The sequence below is a fragment of the Microchirus variegatus genome, assembly GCF_963457635.1.
Source record: "Microchirus variegatus genome assembly, chromosome: 14".
Taxonomy (NCBI): domain Eukaryota; kingdom Metazoa; phylum Chordata; class Actinopteri; order Pleuronectiformes; family Soleidae; genus Microchirus; species Microchirus variegatus.
In genome coordinates this window covers 24092647-24115887 of record NC_139815.1, presented here as the reverse complement: position 1 = coordinate 24115887, position 23241 = coordinate 24092647, and the positions used below count along the sequence as shown (strand labels likewise).

Below are 23241 nucleotides of genomic sequence, written 5' to 3'. Positions count from 1 at the left end.
TGTACCTTGTGTGCTTCACCATAAATATATTCAAAGGAGGTGGGTTGGTTTTTGTGAAACCACCTCAGGAAGCAGTTTAAGTTCCCAAAGGTCACTTAAGCTTGACTTTCCTCTACATTTTGGCCTTATGTGTCTGAAGTTACAGGACCTAATAGATTTAAAAAAAACAAACAAAGATCATATACTCAACAAACCCTAAAAAAGGGAATCTACATAATTTATGTTTGTTTCTTGCATGTGTGGATATTAATCATGTTTTTTGTTTTCCTTGTAGGTCAGAGGTCAGGTTCTACTGCCATGCTCCCTACCTGCTGGTCGGCTCTTCCCTCAGAATCTGTCAGTCTGATGGGATTTGGAGTGGCCAGCAACCAGCCTGCATAGGTAATTGTAATAAAACACACACATAATTCAGATACACTTAAGAGTGCATGTGCTTTTAGGTGAATGCTACAGAGGTACTGGCTCATTAAACATTAGAGTTTAACTATATCAAAATTCAACTTTTATAACACTGTGATTATAACAGTAATTACTAATTTATACAATTTTTGTCAATTATCTCTGTTACAGCAGACTCATTTTATCCTGATAGTGTCGCGTATGTAGAGCAGAGATCACAGCTTTAATAATTGATAATATATCCATGTATCCATAAATCCATATAGAATATGTTTACTCTGCATTTTAAAGTGTAATATTCATTATTTTGTGTTTGCGCTCATTTAAGAGGGAAATTGAGATGGATCTGGGATATCAGTGCTTGATATTCATACTTCACAGAAACATACACGTATAAGACAACACATTAATGGCGTTGATGGAAAGAGTAATGCAAATCTCTGGAATTCTACATGTTTTGTAGGATTACGTAAATGTGCAGGAACATTTCGTTTATTACAACATTTCATCAACATGTTAGGAAGAATCCCTGTGGAATCAGATTACTGAGAAGCTAGACCGTGGATCTCGCACACATGCATGTTTAAGCATTAGTATTCCTGTGCGGAGAGAGCTGAAGATATTATCGCATTAGTCACTGATGTGTGTAGTTTTGATATCAGCGTTTGATTTCCACAAAGACATCATCTTTGGACAGGACTTTATCAGCCTTTGGCTTTAGAGTGAAATTGAAATTCTTGCACTAACTCATTGTGGATGGCATGAAGCTTATATTCTAACAAGTTGTGAAATCATAAGAAAAAAAACCCCAGCTGAAATCATGTGTAATGTTATTTTTATGCTTGAGTATAAAGCAGCCTTGTGGCAACACAGTAGACATTTCTGTCATCTTCCTCCTGTTAAAAATAACTGTACTTTGTCAACAGTACAAAACTATAAATATCCGTCCATGATGGATCCTTATGCCCTGACCAGTGCTATAATACTTCTCCTCTTTTCAAAAATGCTGCCGGGGCGAAGTTTGTCTCACATTACTATAAATATCAGAGGCACTTGCCAAAGGGGGGAAACACTTAACTACTTCACTGTATTAACCATAATACGTTTTACTCATTATACATGTGCGTGTTGCAATGCTGAGCTAAATTAATCTGAGCACATCGCCATTTTTCTCCACAACACGTAGCATTTATGTTCTTAGAAGGTGGTTTATCAAACTGCTGAGACCCTGAAAATCTGTGTGTGCGTTTGTGTGTGTGTAGATCCAGCCTTCAACAGCTGCCGTGACCCAGGAACTCCGGCCTACGGTGTCCCAGTCATGGCCCAGGGCTTTCAGGTGAGAAGTACTACGCTACCGTTCACTGAGAAATGTCTTTATTTTTGAAGGAAAAGCACTTTTTTTTCGATGAATGTAATATTAAATTAATCAGAAATACTCTCTAAACGACTATTCTAGCTGCAAACGTCTGGTTTTTAATGGAATATGTACATAGGTGTATAGAGGCCCATTTCCAGCAACCATCTCTCTAGTGTTCTAATGGTACGTTGTGTTTGCTAATCGCGTTAGAAGGCTATTGGATGATTAGAAAACCCTTGAAAACCCTTGTGCAATGATGTTAGCACAGCTGAAAACAGTTTTGCTGGTTCTTTGCTGAAAGCAAAGTTTGAAGGGCAAAATTATTATTTGGAATATAAATCATTATATCAATGTCTTGACTATATTTTCTATTCATTTTGCAACTCTTTTGATGAATAAAAGTGGGACTTTTAATGAAAAACGCAAAAAAATAGTATAGGTGACCCCAAACTTTTGAACGGTAGTGTTTATTCATTGACTGTTAAAAGTACAGTGTGTAATACTTGATATTACGTCATACATGTGGTGTCACAACTAATGTGAGTTAGTCAAAGAATAACAATCAGAACAGCAGCCAACAAAATACTTAGTTTGATTTATTCATTCTTAGTCTGCACTCTGCAACACTGCATTTCTGCTAACCTGCTCATTTTACTTTAAATGTCAGTCTCAAAGCTTTAAGTTTAGGTTCCTAACCATAACAATAAATGTTCCTTTAAATTAATTTTTTGTTTTTCTTATATTTACACCTTTTAGAAAATGTTTAACCACCAGCTGGGCAAGGAACCAAATATGGAAACTTATATATATATTTTTAAAAATGTCACAAAAGTGAAAATTTAAAAAAAAAAAGTATTTCAATGAGTGCCCGATAATGGGTTATATTTATGAGGAGCCATTTAATCCTTTCTAACAAAGGAATATCTTAATCTTACAGGGTGCAGGACCAAGTAAAAACAACCATTCCAATAATGTGTGGAGGACCAGTGTCACCAAAACTGCACATACTGTGGCTAATTTGCATTAACTCATGATTGTTGTAACAGAAAATGACCTCTTCCAATGATTTAAGTCCATTTCCTCTGTTCAGTTTGTGAATGACTTACTGATTTTACTGTTTTTTCTCTCTACTGATTTCTTTAATGACACTTTTATCGTGTTTGTGTTTATAATTGGAACACTTTATTGAAGAAGTTATAATTATTTTCGGAAATTGTTTGTCAAATTCATCTTGTTCACCCCCACCCCCATTAAAATATCAAATGGCATGTTTTAATTAAGTCTTTTGATTTATAAATGACTAAATCAGAATACCCTTTTAATTTAAGTGAATTTTTTTGTTTGTGACGCTCTATAAAGGTGTGCCTACCAAACACCAGAGCTGGAAATAAGAGCAGGTTGACTAATTCTTGAATATTGCTGTCTATGTGAGGAACATTTGATGCTGCCCTGTGACCCTGAGATAATACATGTATAGATAATGAATGGAGGGATACAATGGGCCCAAGAAGTGGAAAAAGTCTCCTTTGACTCCTTCAAACCTTGAACATACAGTACAGTTCAAACAAAGGATCTTCAATCTTATCGATTGAATATATAATCATCCTTAGTAGGATTTGAGAATATGTCTCATTATCTCTGACACATGTCCAAAAGAGAAGAAGGAGCAGACCTGTGTGACGTGTTTTGACAATAACGGTTTCATTCTCGTTCGTTTTTTGTGTCAATAACAGGTTGGCAGTAAAATTTCCTTCAAGTGCCGCAAGAACTACCACATCCTCGGTTCGACCACGAGAACGTGTCTAGAGAACCTTACGTGGAGTGGAACTCAACCCGAGTGCATCGGTAAAAAGAAACAGGCTCTTGTGTTAACTGTGGATGTCGGTTATTAGCTGTGGTCATAAAAGCTGAGGTTCAAATGCAATAGTAGTTGCTCTGTGTTGTTGCTACTGTTGAGATTTATTCTGTTGTTCAGTTGTTTTTTTTTATTTTAAATTAGGTTTCATGGAGGAGAAAACCCTCTGATTTTTTTTTTTTTATTCTCAGTTATTTCCTTGTTAGCTCAATTTCTCTTCTTCTCCCCAACACTCAGCCCATTCCTGCCGACAACCAGAGACGCCCAGTAATGTAGACGTCCGCTCCATGGAGCTGCCTACCCTGGGATACACACTGATCTACACCTGTCAGGATGGTTTCTATCTCGCCGGGGGGTCTGAGCACAGAAACTGCAGAAGTGATGGGAGATGGTCAGGCAAACCCCCACTCTGCAAAGGTATTCACTGAGATTAAAATCTAAACTGGACGCCATCACCTCCATACAGATTATAATCCCGATCATATTGGTATGTCTGTAGCTTCAGGCATGCCCTGATATATATTTTTTTATTTTTAATCAAAGTCAAGGAGTCGATGGCTTTGATGTTTGACAGCAAAACAACAGAGTTCATAACCATGTCGGGAAGAGGCTGCCAGCCACTTTCTGTCTTGTGTTTTTGGATTCTTTTTCTTTTTTTCTTTTTCTTTTTTAGGTCTATGGCACAGTCAGAAACAATTGTGCCCTCGATGCTTCCCTTTTGTCTTTATCACTCCTGTCACATTTTAAATCATCCATTCCCAGCCCCTATCTCTTACCAAATGTATTTCCAATGAAGCCGTCACCGCGAAGTGAGCTAAACTAAACTTAATGCCGTTTTACATTTCAGTTGGAGTGAAAGTCAATCCCAAAGGCAGAGGAGAATCAGATGTCCAGAAGAATAAGATACGTGGTATGCAGAATAAATTCATTCATATTCATGCAGTCACTGCTTCTCCCGGAGATGATTACTGACATAGAGGTTAAAGTTGGTGTTGACGACAGAAGTCTTCTGTACAGACAGTCAACTGCAATACCATGTAATACTGAATATATATGTATAAGATATGATATCAGTCAGTTTCACAGTGGTAGAAACATTTGCGTGTGTTTTTTTTGCTTCTCCAAAGAATTCATCCCAACCCTAAAACTTTTATTGCTATACCTCACACCGTTAATGACATTTAATATAAAGTAGGAAAAAAGTTCTGTGAAAAATTGAAAAACCAGTGCTGCTGCAGCTGCTTATTCCCCCCCCCCCCTCCTCTCAATTACAGTTCCAGGGGATGTCTTCTCTCCAAACTCTGAGTGGAGCGGTTTCTACGAGTATCTGGGAAAGAGACAGGCCACCACGTTGACAGTTAGCGGGTTCAACGCTACCAGTGGCAGAGTTAACATCACATTACTGGAGACCAGCGGAGTGTCAATCAGGCTGTCAGGTAAAAAAAAAATAAGTCTTATAGGATTATATATTTAGAAAATACAAGTTATATATTCATGTTGTGTATATTATACTGTATATTCCTATTTTATATTTTCTCACTTGCTTCCTGCTTATGCCATCTATTATTTTAGTTTACATTTGCCCCAATAAACCAACGGATATCAGTTAATAATGTCAATAAGGAGTATTAACCCTTTAACACCTAAGCCTCAACATTTTTTTTGCCTATCTTAACCACAAAAGAGTGCTTTTGGACATTGTTCCAGAATCTATGGCAGTTATTTATAATTTACACTTTACTAATGTGTTTAACAATTTAAATGAAGAAAAACGACAACAAAAAAACCCACTAGATTTTGCGTGTTAAATTTGAAATTTTGAACAGTATGTGTGTGTGTGTACAGTATATACAGTATATATATATTTATACACATATTTAAATATAAATAAATAAATAACCACATGTTGGCTTTGACGTGCAACTTCTCAGCTTTCAGAAACGGCTGGAATTTTTCTGTTAGCACAAGCTGTTGCGTAATTACGGTAATGCAAATTGGGCTTGTGCAAATGTGTCATCAGGGATACACTTGGTGTTAAAGGGTTAACATGTTGTGATAATATAAAGCTAAATGAATGATGTTTTTGTAACACTGCCTTTGTTGTTGGTGAATTAAAGGCGTTCAAGATTAGTCGAGGTTAAATGCAATAGTGATAAAAAAGAGAGGATGCACTGCGGCTAGATACACAGCAGGTTATTGGGTTCTGACAGTGAAAATGTCATTTACAATTTCTTTAGAGCATACAGAGAATAGGACTGGGATCATTAATACCTTAAATAATAAAACATGCAGGTGCACTGGTGGGAATTATGAACAAGTTGTGTGCCTGGGCCTCTCATTCAATCGACAGAACTATCATAGCCTTCCATCGCAGTGTACAGTACTCCCATACAGTACGTTGTATGGGAGCGACTGGCAGGTGGACATAGAAGTTATATACGTCATCTGAAAAGATCCTTCGAGAAAGTACTGACTCTGGCAATAACACTCAAGTATGTTTTGACATTTTCAAAATGACATTTCACAATCATTCATTCAGCTTGACCCTGGACTTGTCATACAGAAGAGCAGCAGTCATGTGTTGTCACTGCAGCGAACCAAGTAGTGACTTGTCCATGTGTATTTCTGTTGTCGCTCACCTCCTAACTCTTTTTCTTTTACTACCAATAGCCGTCACAATTTAGAAGCTAATGTGTTTTTTTTTATCCTGTACCAGGATCAGACATGATGGTTTTTTTTTTTCTTTATTTAGGTACCTATAAGTCAGAGGAAAATCAACTGCTGTTGAAGGTCTACCAGGTGAAAGGTCCAACAGAGCATTACTACAGCAAGTTTAAAAACGACAACTGGGCGATGGATGGATATGTAAGACAACCCCTTCACTTGTGTTTTCTGTTTCTCATGTTGACATCTCTTTAATAATTTCTATCTGTCTGTCATATCTATCTATCTCCTCTAAAGTGGTTAAATTGTTAAAATGTTCAACAAACAGTGGTATATTGTTTCTCACTCTAGAAAGAAAGACAAATAAAAGAGAGCACAGATTATTTGTGTTCAATGTATACATAATTTCATTAGTGCCGGGCACGTTAATGTTGTTAACACATGACGCATTTCCATGTCCATTCCGTTCCCATAGTCTCTAAAGTAACGCTAAACTCTCAAAACAGAGGCACACATACACAGGACACAGGTACGCTGGTTATTTGTTGCGCAACTATTTTCGTTTAATAATCAGATTGATCCAGTTCTAAAGGAGTTAGTTAGTTCTGGATGCACATTTGCTTTGTCATAACCTTCATACAACTGTTAGAGAACCTTTTCTAAATTATTATTATTATTATTCATTACATTTCTAGAGCGCTTTTCTAGACACCCAAAGCGCTTTACAAATTGGCCATTATTAATGAACACATTCTCACTGGTGGTTCCCAGAATGTTCCTGTAACAACATTTATACAAGCTTTCAAGAATGTTCCCCTAATGTTACTTTTCTACAACCTTCATACAACCTTAAGAGAACGTTCTCTTCAGGTCGAGGTAAATGCGGTGTTTAAATTTTGGAATTCTACAAATCATTTCTACATCTGAGGAATAGATTAAAAATCCAATCGTGTTTGACTTGTGAACCAGAGAAGGAGGGCTTGGAGGAACCAACTAGGTGGATTGTAAATGAGAGTCGCTGGCAGTAATGCAGGAAAATGAGGTGAGAAGGAAAGATGGAACATAGGAAGCAGCGACAGGCAATTTTTCATGTTGCCAATGACAGAAAGAATGAAGGAGCAGAAGAGTCAGGCTTATAATGGCCGAGATGTTTGGTTCAATCTTTTCACAGTTAGAAGATGGAATTTTCAATTGTTGAGTTCTGTGTAAAAGATTTGCTGTTTAATCGGGCGAAGGAGAAATGGTAAAAAGCAGAGAAGAAAATAAGTGGAGAAGGAGAGGAGTCATCCAAAGAGCAGGAGGTGGGGGAGGACAAGGTTAAACCAGGCACTCAAATGTATACAACATAGTATAAATATTCAGGGATATGTTAAAGGTCCGTCTCTTGGAGCTAAAATACAGGAGCAGAGTCAGTTTGACGTGAAACGACCAAATTGTGAATGGTGGTGCTGGCATGAAGGATCACACAGTCAGTCGAGAGTCCAACAAGCACATGAGCAGTGGTACAGAGATCAGAGAGGTTGGGCAGAGACAAAGTCTGGCAGGAGTCCCATTCAGAAGAACAGTAATGAGGGGTGGCTGAGCATGGCAGGAACAGACGTCAGGTCAATGATCCTCGGCATGGATAAAAAAAAAAATCACAGTGATTAATATTCTGGCAGACAGGCAGGTTACAGAACTTTTTAAAAAGCTTTCACAAAGACACAGGCAAAGGCTAATGTCTACCATAATGGAGAACAATGATCTGGTCTTAAAGGAGCTAAACGAAACACTTGTTTCTTGACTGTGACTGAACTACAGCCAAACAACAACGTGTTGGTGCATTTCCACGATACAGTTCTAGCTCTACTCGGCTCTACTTGACTCGACTCTGTTCACTCCCTATCACACGATACTTGGTTGTGTCTTTGTTTCGCATGCAACACAAACACACAAAACAGTTCTGTTCGGTGCAGTGAATCATTAGAATCAGTTAAAAAGATTTCTTCACCGAATCGGTCAGTACTTCCTGCATGATCGGAGCACAAACTCCGTCCGACACGGTCACTGAACTGAAATACGGCTGAACGGGTTGTGATTCGGCTCACGATCGCGATGTTTTCAAGATTTTAAGTCTTTCTCCTGATACAGTTTGGCATTGTTCGGTTTGATTCTTGTGTCGGACGTATCGCTCGCGACTCTTCCGTCTGTTGATGTTTGGGACACATTTTAGTTTTGGCTCAGCTCGCTTGGATCCTCACCGGAGCAGATACCAACAAAAGCACCAAGTAGCAAATACTGTCCCTGATGGAAAAGCTAACAAAAAACGAGTATTGCTAGAACTGTATGGAAAATCACCATCGCAACAGCCACTGGTATCCTGAGCTCCAGTGAAACTGACTGAAGTATTTTACTCACGGATAGGATGCACCCTGATGAAGAACATACTATTTCTTTCTTCTTCAGCTTTGGTCACTTTACTACACTTAATAAAAATTTTCTTTAGGGGGGTCTGTGTTGTGTTGTGCAGACACCACTCCTATACAAACTTGATTGTGTGTGGTCTATGTGGTCGACAACGATCACCGCTGTAAAATGGCAAATCAGATTGTCTCTTCCCTTACCACCGTCACCTAGCAACAGAAAACAGTATAAATCACTCATGGCATAAAAAACAGGTATCACATAAATATTTTAAGTCAAGTTTTTAAGGCCTCTTGGGTTTAAGGTGTACCATTAGCTATTCAATTAAATTAAAGCTTTATTTAAGATTGTATTCCTCTGACATTTGGGTCCAGCCATTTGCTGCCACCTTTTTTTGAAAACCAATTCATCACCAGCTTGGGAGAGCAATAAATCCTGGGATAGGTAGGGGAACATTAAAAAATCCACCTGCAGTCCCGTTTGAAAGAGCTCTTGAAATGGGACAGTGAACTGAATCATAGTGTGTGTGTGTTTTGATAAAAGTTTGAAAATGAACATGTACTTGCTGTGAAGTGAACTTACTTTAGTTAGTTTTACTGTTAATCTTATGCTGACTATAGTTTTCTTGATGTTGTCATATTTTCACCCACACATCTTGTCTTCTTTTTGATCCATAAGCCATTTTTTTTTGATACAGTCATAAACTGGATGTAAAGCGAACTTTCCTCAATACTAAAAGAAGCACTAACATATTTCATTTGTTTTCCAGGTCACTGCAGAATCAGACCAGAAGACGTTTGTGTATCAGGGGCATATTCACAGTAAAGACTTTGGAAAGTTCCATCTAATGAGACAAGGTAGGTCTTTGCATAAATTATGTTAAATGTTGAAACATTTAATGACCCAATTTAAAGGAGTATTTACATGTTTATTGTTAGTGTAGTGCCACATATTTTCCATTTAAGCTTAGCTCATGTATACAGATACAATGGACGCAAAAATCAATTATTAATTAATTATTACATGTCAACAAAAGGGCTTTTATATGTATGCTCTCATGCATGTGTTGGGATCTTTTCTCTCGCCGTCTGTATACCCCAGGCCCCGTTACCATGGCAATGGATCCATCCAACCCCTACACAAACAGCAGCTCTGTGGCAGTAGCCATCTTAGTTCCCTTTTTTGCCCTCATCCTGTCTGGATTTGCCTTCTACCTCTACAAGCACAGGTAAGACACTGTATGTGCTCCGTGTAAATCCGTCACAGAGAAAACAACAAGAGTAAAAAATAAATGATTTCTAATAATAACACACAAGCAATTGCGTATTGACCAGGTGATCCTCAACATATCCTTTTCGTTCTTAAAGGGGGTTGACTCCACCAAAAGATGAACTTTATTATCAGTAATAAATCAATCCTAACAATTTTCTAGTGATGTATAAAGTCTTTGTATTGTTTTAGAAATGCTATAATGACCACACAGTATAATTATTTCTCTGTCTCTTTATTGGAACACATCCAGGAAATAATGTATGCAGACAAAAATAAACGTCTGCAGGTTAAAGTTTGTCTAAAGTTGAAGCTTCTGCACATTAAGTATTTAGTGTGACCTACATTTGAAAAAATAATTCCAATCCAAATGCCAACCATCACATAATTTGACAGACATAAATACAACAGTATACAGTATTGTTTTTATTTACTGGTGACTGTACAGGGCCTCGATACGTCTTTAAAGCCTCAAAAGTTTGTTTAAACCTTGCTTCACTGAACAGGTGCCTCCTCTAAAGCTAAACTATAACAAAAGGATTGTTGTGATTTATTGACCGACTGATCTGACATGAATTTAGACGTGTGTGTGAAATAAAAAGCCTGTTACACATTAGTTATCTACACCAAAAATTTTGTGTGTTTGTGTTTGGTTACATTTGTGTCTCCATGACAACCATGATGGAGATATTTTGACTGGGCTCAGTATAAATGAAAATGCTTTTCGGGCCAGATTACAGACATTTGAAAACCTAATTATACTGTAGCTCCAACATTCCAAACACACCCTCAGAGTTTAATCTGATTTACATTGAATGTTCCCAACAAAGTTATTTTAGTTAGAGATATTCCAGGTGTACGTTAAGGATAAAATGTCACAATTAATTCCCCTGTATGAGGTTCCTATCTATGGGATGTTCTTAGTTCCGCACTTCTGCACTGTTATAGAGAAAACACAGTTACTTTACTCTTGCCAGTTTGCCTGTGTGTGATGCAGTTTGACGTATATTAAAAGCTGCTGGTTGTACACAGGACGTTGTCTGCTGACACAGATGACAATGAGAGACCAAAAGACACCTGGGGGCCTGGCGGCAGGTAAGACATTGTCGTCCACCTGGTTTCAAACAGCAACCAGACCTCCGTCCGCCCGCCGCCACATCCTCCGTCAAACCTCTTCATCTCTTCTTTATGATTTATTGGATTTTTTCTCATGCTGTTTAGTGAGGCTGCATAATTCACCAAATCCTGAATGTCTGATTTCCTTTTATGAAACTAATGTGAATATATGTATAACTTTATGGGTAATGACTCAAGGAGACACGTTTAAAACTATCTGGGGTGGCATTTATACTTAAGAAATAATATAACAAAATAAAACATTGGTTTTGTGCAGCCCTACTGTGTTAAAACAGCAATCATTAAAAACCTAGACGGAGTACTTTTTATTTTGTTTTTGATCTCATTGTCATCTCTCTGTCAGCATGACATCATCCAAACATGATTTGACCTTCTGTAATGTTTTTAATGGAATGATTTTTCTTATGTTTAAATGTCTCCTTTAACCAGGGGACACTTTTCATCTTTATTTCACCGTAAATGTATGGTGGACGGACTAGCTCTAGTTCTTTTATAGTATGCTGTAGCTTAGAAAGACATATATAGACTAAAAGCAAGGCACGTGTGTGCTTTGTTTGTACAGTGTCTATAATAATGTCAAAGTAATTATGTGTGCTATTTGTCATTCTGCCAATGAAGTTAAACTATTGCACCTACGGCCACAAACCCCCCCCGAAAAAGTGCAGTAGTTTGAACTCCACTGCCATGCAGCGAGGTCTGTGTGTTGCTGTGTGTGTGTGTGTGCAGTTTTGTAAGTTGATGGGTTGAGCGTAGGGTAGGCTTAGTGTCTCCCCAGGGTTGGATTTCCACTGTTGTGCATACACACACACACACACACATAGACAGACACATACACATCCTCTTAATGAGGTCAGAGTCAAACAGTGTTTCAGCTACAGCACTCCTCCTCCCTTCTAATAGTTCCACAGGGTTTGGGAGTAAGTGATTATATCTAACTGGATTATAAAGCCTGATTATCTCAAAGTGTAATCTGCAACATACAGACAAATTATGAGGGGGATGGGGGGGGGGGGGGGGGTGCGTCATTTTTATACTACTACTACCTGAATGATTTTTTTGCCAGATTCTTATTCACGTAATATATTCCTTTGAACCAAAACGATTGAAAAGCATTTGCAGGATGATGGCAGGTTGCATGCACACGGACACGCTCACAGAGCAGCAGATGGCAGCTGAACCCAGTGGAGCAGACACTAGTTAGACTTCATGTTCTCATCCCTGCCACAATTTTCATAGCATGCCTTTTTTTTTTTTAAACCAGAAACCAGCTCTTGAGAAGTTTGCACCTTTGATCCCCCAAGGGTAAAACTTTACATCTCAGCATGTCGAACATGACAGCTGACAGGACGTACGGTACATGGGTGTTTTAAAGGTCCAGTGTGTCAAATTTAGAGAAGAGTCTATCAATCAGCAGAGGTTAATTAAATATTTACAATGATGTTTTTCCAACTAAAAAAGAACTGTTGTGTTCCTGTTACCCCCAAATGCCCAAAATTCAGTTGCAAATAATGCAACTCCACTCCTAGATGCCAATAAAACTAGCTCACTGGTTCATTCAGTGTACTTTTTCAGTGAAACATCAGTTTTTGGACTCTGGTAAATGCAGCCAATCTTCAGTTAACTGTTAATCTACACATTTGTATCTTATACCCCTGTAATGATAAACATGTAATTGTGTCATTGAGCACCAATCAGTGATGTTAATATAGCTTATAAAATGGTGCATGTCGGTCTGCTGACCTGGGTTTGCGTCCATTCCCAATATGGCCTTCTTGCATGAAATGTGCATGTTTTCTCTGCGTACTCTTTTTTCCTCCCACGGTCCAAAAACATGCAGAGGTTAATTTGACGCTCTTAAGTTGCTCGTAGGTGTGAGTGTGAGAGTGAATGGTTGTTTGTCTCTGTGTGTTGTTGGCTCTTCGAAGGACTGGTGACCTGTTCAGGATGTACCCTTCCTTTCACCCCATGTGTCTGCTGGGATTTGCCCCCAGTGACCTGCAACCCTCATGTGGAGGATAACGGGACAGATGATGAATGAATACACAAGATTAGTTTTGTTGTCTGCGTAAATTATTGTTCCTCCTGGGACGTGGAAGTCTACACGTCCATGTTTCTAGCGACCTAACAAACTTAATATAGTATTCACAGGGTGTTTGGCTGTGGGTTAAATCACCAACTCTTGGTAAAAGTGTCTGGATCTGTGAGATTTGACTCTTTTTTGTTTTTCTTCCATCAATTGTTGATTACTAGCAGCTCATTGCAGTTGCTCATTGCTATGCTTGGCAAGCGCTGCACACCCGGTGGGTTCAAACATGTTCCTTGGAAATGGCTGTCTGTGATTTTATGTTTGAGAGTTTGTGAGCGATGCGAGACTCAAACATGTAATCAATGTAATGGAAGACCAAGCCAGTGATCTAAAAGCTGCAGAGAGCCGCAGACTTCTGTGTTAATGCTCACTGAGCTCAGCCGTACAAGCGACAATTTTACTTGACAGACACAATTAAGAATATCACTCAATGCGGGGGTTTAGATTAGACAGTCAACAGAAGCAAGACGAAATACATGTTGCAGGGATGAGAGGCGGCGCTGTGGAATAGTGAGGATGCAAGGAGACAACGATGAGTCTGAATACTTGGGGTTGAATTGGGGGGAGTAGCAGTTCTCATAATTTTGTTGGAAGGAAAAACAGGAATCGGGAATGGATGCACGAGAAAAAACTGGTTAGGTTGGACACAGAGGTGGGATTGAGATGGGTTTGGGTACAGAATGTGTGAGAATGATGGCTAAAGATGGAGAATTCCCGCAAATGGACGTATATGGATGTGTTTAGAGGAGATGAGCAGGTGGTTGGTGTGATAGAGGAAACAGAAATGGACTGTGCGTGTGCAATGGCTAGCATTTTTGCCTCACAGCGAGAAGGTCACCAGTTCAGCCTTCTGTGTGGAATTTGGATGTTCTCCCTGTGTGCATTAGGTTATTTGGACACTAAATTGACCGGGTTAGGGTTAGGGTTAGGGTTAGGGGACTGTGAGAGTGGATGGTTGTTTGTCTCTGGACCTGTCCATGGTCTTCCCTGCTTTTCACTCTGTCAGCTGAGATTGTTCTCCAGTTCTAGCTCCCTCCTGTGACCCTCATGTGGTTTATAAAGCAGTAGGAGAAACATTAATAGTTGCTTTAATGACTTGTTTTAAAAAAAGGTTGTGCGGGTCATTATGGATCTCAGTTGGGCGAGAGTTGCAGGCGGTGGGCCTTACCACACTCACTGCCCTCTCGCCACAGGTTTTCAGGTTGGCATGAGGCATGGTGAGTATACCTGTATCTGTGGAGAATAAGAAAATAAGGTTGGAAGAGGTCAAACATGTACTGACAGGCCGGGGCATGGAGGGATTTTTAAGTGAGGAGGAGGAGGAGGAGGAGGAGGAGGAGGATTTTGTATGTGATGCAGCACTTGACTGGAAGCCAATGGAGATGAATGAGTGTGGCTTTGAAGCGGTGCCAGGACATTATGCTATACTTAGTATCACAGGAAGATAAGCATGACCTAACCTTGTCAATTTTTTTTTTTAATGCGTCTCCTTGGTGACAGTTAATATATATTTTATAATGAAACATCAGCAAACCTTATCTTTGATTTCCTGTGTGATTCACTTGATTGCGTGGTTGTGTTTCAGAGGCATGATTGGGATGTTTTAAGACAAATGTTTGAGTCAAGATTAAATCAGTAACACAGCGTTTTCTTTTCCTTCCCTTTTTCAGGACGCGTCCAAAGGTCCAGTTCAATGGCTACGTCGGCCATGAGACCTCCAACGGTCAGGCATCGTTTGAAAACCCAATGTACGACACGAACATGAAGCCTACTGAGGCTAAGGCGGTTCGATTCGACACCACACTGAACACAGTCTGCACTGTGGTATAGTCCAGCAAACCTGCCACTTTACGGTGGTTTAGTCCAACTTCCATATTTGCAGTCTGCAGTGTGGTTTAACCAAACAAACAAAAAAAAGACAGAACAAACTCGTGTTTTGGATGTGTCACAGTGAGCAGTCTGTGTTGTAGCATGCTGGTCCCTCGTAGGTCGGCACAACGTGCACAGTCACGCAGCTCTGCTGTCGCTCTGCTCCTGAACAATGGTATCATACACCACTCCCAATAGTCTGAAAGCGATAACTTAAGTTGGAACCGGCCAACGAAGGGAGTAGACCGTGACGTCATCAAGTTCAATGAAGTCTGTTGTTCAGGAGGTCAATACTGGGACCAGAATCCTTCTTAAGCACCAAACAGTGCTGATACAGTGTCACCTGACTGACTGCAAAAAACAAATGACCCAGCCTTCTTATGGAAAGGGCCTTTTAATGCCTCTCAAATTCCCAACCCTGCAACTTGAATCATGGTTTAGCCCAACCTCACCCCTTATCCCCAATGCTAAATTTGCACAGTGGTATAGGCTTACTCACTCCTCCTGCTGTAGGCCAGACATGGGTTTGACCACTGAGAGGTTCTACCCTCAGGGGAAGCACATAGACTATTCCACCTCATTGCTCCCTCCATGTGTTGAATAAGTAATGGTGACGATTTCTATTATGTCAACAAAAGGAAAACATCACTGGTGCTGGACCAAAACCCTCCCACTGGACTTCCATCAAGCTGGACTGGACTCTGATTCAGTGACAACTCAAACAGTCTGTTTTAGTGAAATTGGATATTAGTTGTGCATGCTGACGACCAAACGCAGTCAACACAGGCACAAGTTCATCCTTGACAGAAAGTCACCCTCATATTCAGTATTGCATACCAGAACTAAATTCAAACCAGGGGTGTGAAAACAGTGGAATATGAAATAACTATAGCAGGTCAATTTGAAATGTTTTAGCCTACACTCGGAAGAGAATGCGTGCGGTTTAATATAGCAGGACAATCACAGAGTATGGTAATGTTTGTTGTTTGTTAAAAAAAAAAGATTTTTTTATGGGATCCTGTGATTATCTTTACCCTCTGCCACTTGCTGTAATGCCTTTTTTGACAGTATCTACCTACAGTATTTGGCAACAGTTAGGCTAAAACATACCAAATCTAGCATTTGCTTATAGGTTTTTAGAGCTAGAACTTTTTACGGAAGTTCTCGACGTGTTTTGGACATTCAAATTATTCTTTAGAGATATTAGACAATTAAATTTAATCAAGTACTCGATACACACTAGCAGCAGGCAGACACTGCTGAACCAGAAAACCAGACATTTGAGTTGCCAGGCCGGTGCACACAATGGACTGGTTTGGAGTGGCCTGTCTAACACAATCAAAGAGTCAGGCGGCTGATTCTCGTTTCTTGGCCAGGATTCTGTGCGGAAGCTTGGAGGCAAAAGGCTGTCAAGATCTTCAACTGCTGCAACCAGCTGTGACCACATCCAGGAAATGATTTGTTTTCATGTAACTCTGGTCGGGATCATCATCACAGTCAGTCAAATAATGACTGGCTTTCTTTTCTATCGTACACTCTCTCCGGCCACAAAATCGGGCGCAGACGAGCGCATAGAATGGTTGACGGACAAACACAGACAAATGGACAGGCACCTTTGTCAGTGTTCCTGGGGAAAAAAAAGAGACAAGGACAGGTTGCTATGGAAACAGAGGCAAGTGTCTCTAGGTGTCTCTTCTGGCATTTTTCTTCAGTGAAGATATTGATGAACAGACTCTTATGTTCAAAGCCCAGTGGCCCCGTGGGACTTCCCAAACTATTGCTGCTGGGGACCCCAAAATATAAACTTTATATAAACTCTTAAACTGCACAAATTTTGCACTAGTGTGTTTTTCTGACTGGGTTATGAAAAAAAGAGGAGAATAATTTTGGGGTCTGAAATGGGTTTGAAAAATGAGTCATTTAAAAAAAAAAGAAAGAAAAAAAGTGAATTTTATTCAAAAGATTCTATCTTTAAAAAGAGTATACAAATGTCTAAATACAGGGTTGCAGAGTGTTTGTATATACACATTTATATTTCAGACTCCCTGTTAGCAGAAGGCGTGACCACATGCTATATCACTGTTTAATTTTGTTGCCATGACAACATATTAGTCTGGGATCAGTTTACCTGTAGCCCTCTGAATTTCTCACATAATGGCGAAACACTCCTGGCATTTTTGGAGCACTGGCTGTTTCTGAAAGCCCATAATAATATGCAGTATGGTGGTACCACACTGCTAGTTTTATTTCCAGGGATTGTTCACCGTCGTGTTCTTAGATACTTAATTCACCTGTGGTAAAATAACGAAAAATATCTCCCAATTCTCCTTGTTGTGATGGCGGCCATTATGGGCTTTTGGAAACAACATGCCACTGTTTCTCTCTTTAAAAGGACGCGTTTCCTCTCAAATTGTCATTCCTCATCGTTCAACCCATTTTTCCCATATCGATGCACACGATTGTATGTCAACAGGCCCTTTTTTGAGGAGCACACAGCACATGTGTGATCTGTTTCATATCTGTCTTTTAAGGCAGAGTACAAAGACAACATGCACAATTAACGTTGACAACACTCATCGACCCCCCCCCCCCCCACACCCCTAAAGCCCTCCACTGTTTTAGAAATACCTCCTGTGCAGAGAGAGTAAGTTACATCGTGCTTATAAATGCTGAATATCACTCCAAAAAATACACAAGCTTAGCGAGGCGTGACGACCTCTCTTTTTGCTCATTTCCTGGCATTTTGTGCTAACGCGCATGAATCTGCAGGACCTGAAACAATTCACCATAGTTTCAAAAAAATCGCTTTGCCAAGCTTGTCATTTCTTGCAGTGTTTTCTCAATTTTTCTTCTTTTCTTTTCTTTTTTTCAAATATGAAAGATGCTGCACTTGGTTTAGATCACAGATGTAACTGCTTTCAGTGTGTGTGTGTGTGTGTGTGTGTGTGTCTGTCTATGTCTTCAGGCCCATTTCCTGTTGGTTTCTCACTCCACGCATAGCATCACGGTGTCGACACTTCAGGCATTGGCTCTTATCCTGCATGATTTCTATTATCCGACTGAATTTTCCTTTAATTTTTTTTTTTCAATTTCACTCATTCAACACGTCCGTCACGCTTGTCTCACAAAAATAATAAATCACACATTATTCACGTGTTTGCACATGGTGAGAAGAATGTCAGACAATAAAAACATAAAACTGATATTTTCTTTGTCATAAAACACGTGATATATTACCATATGTTATCATATATACTAGAGTTGATTTCCTCAACAATTGGCATGAGAGACGTCATGTGATTAATGTATTAAGACAGAAGTAACGAGTAAATTGTTGCTTCTATTAAAATTTTTAATTGAAAACAAATCTAGCCCAGACCATGATCCTGCAAATGAGGTGCCCTGAAACAATGGTGATTATGTTTTGGAATGACTCGAGGATGTTGTTGTTGTTATTATAAGACCCCATTGTCACCGTGTCATTCATCCTCTGCTTCAGGGTGGAGGACAGACAGACACAAACACAAACAGAAGTGTGCGACACAGACCGTTAACACGCCCAGATGTGCATTGGTAGCTAAAAGACAGGCAGTGCTTAAAGAGCGTGACAAGACAGAAGAGCCGCATTCAAAATCTCTTCACAGGAATAAACAAGACATCTGTAAACAAGAGTCGAGCGTCTGCGCGCGAGTTTGTGCGCTTGCTCTCTTTTTTATTGCTGGAGTGCACCCAGTGCCTCTATTTTAATTGATTTAATTATTTCAGTCGAGATTTCCTGGAGTTTAAAGTGCATAATGGAGCCTGAAAATTAGAGGCTTGCAAGGTTCTCGGAAGCATAATAAAAGGTCTAATTTTTAACAATTAATGACACAGATCTGATCTCCTAGTGTGATCAAAGTGAGAACATTTAGACTTTTATGGCATATAAAGATCAAAGTTTAGCTCTCAGATCATGTGTTTGGACAGAAACGCAGCCAAATGTGAGCAAATATTTGCACAGATCCTTAAAAGTTATGGCATAGAGGCCATATATCTTACGCTTTGAACAGAATACTAATATGATTCTGTTTTTATGACTGCCAGCACATGTACAGGAGGGATGTGTTCTCATCATCTCTGTTGTGTACATGGCATTTTAATTTAACTTATTTTTTAAGTATACCGTGTTTAGCCAGTACTTGTGCAAAGTGTCTCGATATCGGTGACAATATTATCTACAATTTAATTCCCTTAATTCTGTTTTGACTCTTACAGAACCAGCTCAGCATGCATAATGGATGCTGAGTCATGGTGAAGGAAGGGGGCAAATGAATAAAGATAATTAGTGAGGATATGACCTTACAATGACAGTTCTTCTCATTTAATCCAACAGTGTGCCGCAGTTTACTTTCTGTCATTAGTCTTAGTAGAAATTGTACCATGCAAGGCTGCCTTCTGGGTGGAGTTTGCATGTTCCTCTAGAAAGTGTGTGTTTTCCCCGGGTTCTCCAGCTCCCTTCTACAGTCCAAAGACTGATAGATTGGGTTTTTGTTAACCTTGGATTTCAGATTAGGGTTGGGCTTAGATAATAGATAAAAAAAAACCCGCTTATGGCAATGAAAAGGATCTTAAATATAGCTTTTCTGCACGTTTCTGTTGGACAATGTGAGGAACACATCTGTTAAGATCTGTTAGATTCAGTAAGAATAAGACTGCAACTATCTGTGGCTACTGGAATTTACACCCGTACCACATTTTCAATTAAAAAGCAACATCTGCCTGCAAGTCTTAAAAAAAAAGAAGAAAAAACGACCCACTAAATTTTTAAATGTCAAGGTTGTTTCTACTTCTACAGCTGAGTTTTGTCACAGTTTGGGAAGAATACGCCACATTTCTCCTTCACTTAAAGTGCTGTTTTCAGCAGTCCGCAGTGAAAGAAAGGCTTCGTGAGTTTAAAAACAGAAAGGGTAGCCAAAACTGTAAATGTCAAATTTTGCCTTTTTTCACGCTGTCACGTGGCATAAACATGTTTCAAGATTACATGGATTGACTATAGTAGAAAACAGCCAGGTTCAGATTTCAAACGATTGGCATATGTACAGTATATCTCTACTGTTTATTATGTGACGGAAATCACACATTTCTGTTTGTGTCTGTGAGTCTGGACTATTCTTAGATGACCTTTGTCTTCTTTTCATATATTTGGGCTCAATAGGTTTCACTACTTAGCGTAATGTAATAATAAAAAAAAAAAATCCATTACTGCAGTTCAAGACTGCACCTCCTTCCTAATGGTTTGGAAAAGACAAGCTTTCCCATGCTGTAAGTTATTAGAATTAGTGCTTTGAGGAAAATCTACAACCCGGTGAGTTAATGCTGTCCTGCTTCACTCATCACTGCATCTGTAGATTTGGACGCCGCACACATATGAATGCTGTATAACGAGCTTCAATAACGGGATGCATTCTCAGCAACATACTATAACGATGTGCATTGTTAAATGGTCGCTTGTCGCTCGTGAATGTGCAGTGGAAAAATATACTTTCATTTTGTTTTGTTGTTGTTGTTGTTGTCTCCAGTGATACTGAGATTCATTGGAAATGGCAGGACCCTAGCAGGAAGTTGTCATCATCATTCAAGTTGTTGTTTTGACCCATCACAACCCTCATCCTCATTGTCATCATCATCATCATCATCATCATCATCATCATCATCATGTGCTGCTGAACTTGAAGTAGGTGCAAAAGAAAAACAATTTTGTACAGAAATCTATTTTTTATGGAGAATTTGTAAAAAAAAAAAGAAAAAGAAAGAAAACAAAAGAAACAAATAATAAAGCATACTGTAATTTTTATGATTAATGATGTAGGTACAGCAAAATCTTGTTCAATGAAGTCAATGTTTTTACTGTTACACATCTATGGCTCCAGTATCAAAGTGTCATATTCTCTCTATGGTCTTTTACGGCTGCTTTTACACAGGGACAGAAATGTTTGTTTGATCTGAATTCAAGATTCTTTGTGTTTAGGGTTCACACAATCAGCATCCACTTAAGTATTGCACGAGCATCTGCAATCCCTATTGAAATAAGTTTTTTTTGGAATTAATTTTCGATACAAAAACCAAAACAGATGTTGAACACTGACATTTTGGGTGAAAAATGGCACCACATTTTAAAGACAGTCATTCCTGTGTAACGGCAGCCCCCGCGAGACCGATCCTAACATCTGTATCTAGGAAAAAAAGGTCATTTTCCACAGGCCCAAAAATATTAAAATGACCCCAAAAAAGTGAACTGAACTCCTTGCTCGGACATTTTGGGTTTAGATTGGAAAATGGAGTAAATTCAGCGGCAGCGTTGGCAAATTGGCGACCATTTCAGAGGTTTCTATGTTGATTGGTTGATTGAATTAAAGCATTAGAAATGTGGAAAACTTTTTTTCTGTTCGACCATAAAGACAGGAGATATAAACAACATGGGGTGTTCGAAAAAAAAAAAGTTTTAACAACACACAGTGTATGTGAATGCAGCTTCACAGCCTGCAGTTAAAGAGACTCGGTTATCTATCAACTATTTTGAAGATATTTGAGAATAAAGTTTTTGATACAATAATAATTCCTCCTTGTACCAATGTTTTTGTTGACTGCTGCACTGTTCCTTGAACCCAGCATATGTTTATTGTCCATTAACAGCAAAACTAAGTGATTATTCATGCTGATTTATTTACACTTTGTATTTACTAATTTTTCCCTAAGTAAATCAAGTAAACACAACCTGTAAAGGCATGCCCTACATCTTGATCCCGACACACTATCGGCATTGATGGATCATGTATTTGTGTAATTTTACCAAAGTAAACACATTAGGCAACGCTCACGTGGGGGCTAATGCTAAAGCTAACCAAAAGCCAACAAGTGAGATCAACAGCTAGAATTAAAAGTGGTTTCATATACAACTTCTCCCACAGGTTCTGGACAGCCCCATTTTCTTATTTGCCTAGGCAATGTTGGGACCATCGGTGTGTTTACATGCATGTTAAAAGTACGATTTTAGTTTAGTCCGACTAAAATTGAGCTAGTCTTAGTCGGGCTAACATACTTGGCTAATGTGATTCATAGTCCGATTACTCCTGCATATACGTTTAGTTGGACTGGAGTTGGATTTGGCGTTCTGTGCGTGCACCAAAAATTTCCTCCCTGGTTTTTGACTCGGAAGCAGATAAACTGCAGTATTGTTGCTGGAGATCGTAGCGTCACAGCGACCACAGGAGTCATGGTAGATCTAATTTGTATCACGATTAGCAGGTACGAAATAAACAGAACCACAGAGCGATCTATCTTACTGTCCATCGCAATGTTTACCGTTTGTTTATCTGCGACGTAAAGTTCAACAGGAAACTGATTCAGTACACACTAGCTTATATAGAGAGATGCAACGGCAACTACAGAGGCGGAGTCAGACGCACACAGAAGAATAAATAAATTTTCTCCTCCACGTGAATAATCGGACGAGACTAAGTTGTCCGATTGCCTGTCTTAGTCAGACTAAGCTTAGCTTGATAAGACTGTGCATGTAAACATACTGACCGTTTCCAACTAACCACAGAAGTTATAGTAACTATGACAACAATGCAAACGTCATATCTTATCAGGATTTGTATTGTGTGACAGAGTCTTTGCATTGATTTTGTATGTGATTTGCATCATTGTTCAGTGTGAATGCAGCGCGCCATACAAAGACGATCCTGAGTTTCCAGCCGAAGCCTCTGGGTGGAATTTGCATGTTTTTTCTTCGAGAAGCTTCTCTGAACGGCGCAGATGAATTCAGGTGAGTTTGTTACGATTTACGTTTATCAGCCCTCGTGGAAAGCGGTCTGCAGACATGTCCACATTTTGTTCTCACTTAAATCATTAATGTTGAGAGGGACGTGTACAGTGTGTGTATGAAGATGCTTCTCAAATGATTTATAGTGTCAGTAAACCTTTTCTCAATTGTGTTTCTTTTTCATTGTGTTAATTACTGTACCCTACCGGTCAAAAGTTTTAGAAAACCCCAATTTCCCAGTTTTTTATTGAAAGTCAAGCCCAATGAATAGCTTGAAAGGGTACAAAAGTAAGAAGTGAACTGCTAGAGGTTTAAAAAAAGAAAAAAGATAAGGTAAGGGTAAAGGTAAGGTTACCCAAAAACAAAAAGAAGAAAGTCAAGGTGTCAGTGAGGACAGT

General features: G+C 39.2%; 1 protein-coding gene across 1 annotated transcript in view; it reads left to right on the top strand.

Moving 5' to 3' along the window:
• LOC310936689 (CUB and sushi domain-containing protein 1) overlaps positions 1–15000 on the top strand; it is a gene marked incomplete at its 3' end in the record, with an annotated part of 354020 nt that extends 339020 nt beyond the window's left edge. Inside the window, exons 64-74 of the mRNA XM_083900806.1 lie at positions 275–381; positions 1662–1735; positions 3490–3601; positions 3849–4028; positions 4459–4521; positions 4886–5047; positions 6364–6476; positions 9448–9535; positions 9780–9906; positions 10980–11042; positions 14841–15000. Of these exons, the coding sequence (XP_083756932.1) occupies positions 275–381; positions 1662–1735; positions 3490–3601; positions 3849–4028; positions 4459–4521; positions 4886–5047; positions 6364–6476; positions 9448–9535; positions 9780–9906; positions 10980–11042; positions 14841–15000 (1249 nt within the window). The remainder of the gene's footprint in view (positions 1–274; positions 382–1661; positions 1736–3489; positions 3602–3848; positions 4029–4458; positions 4522–4885; positions 5048–6363; positions 6477–9447; positions 9536–9779; positions 9907–10979; positions 11043–14840) is intronic.
• Between the last annotated feature and the right edge of the window lie 8241 nt (positions 15001–23241).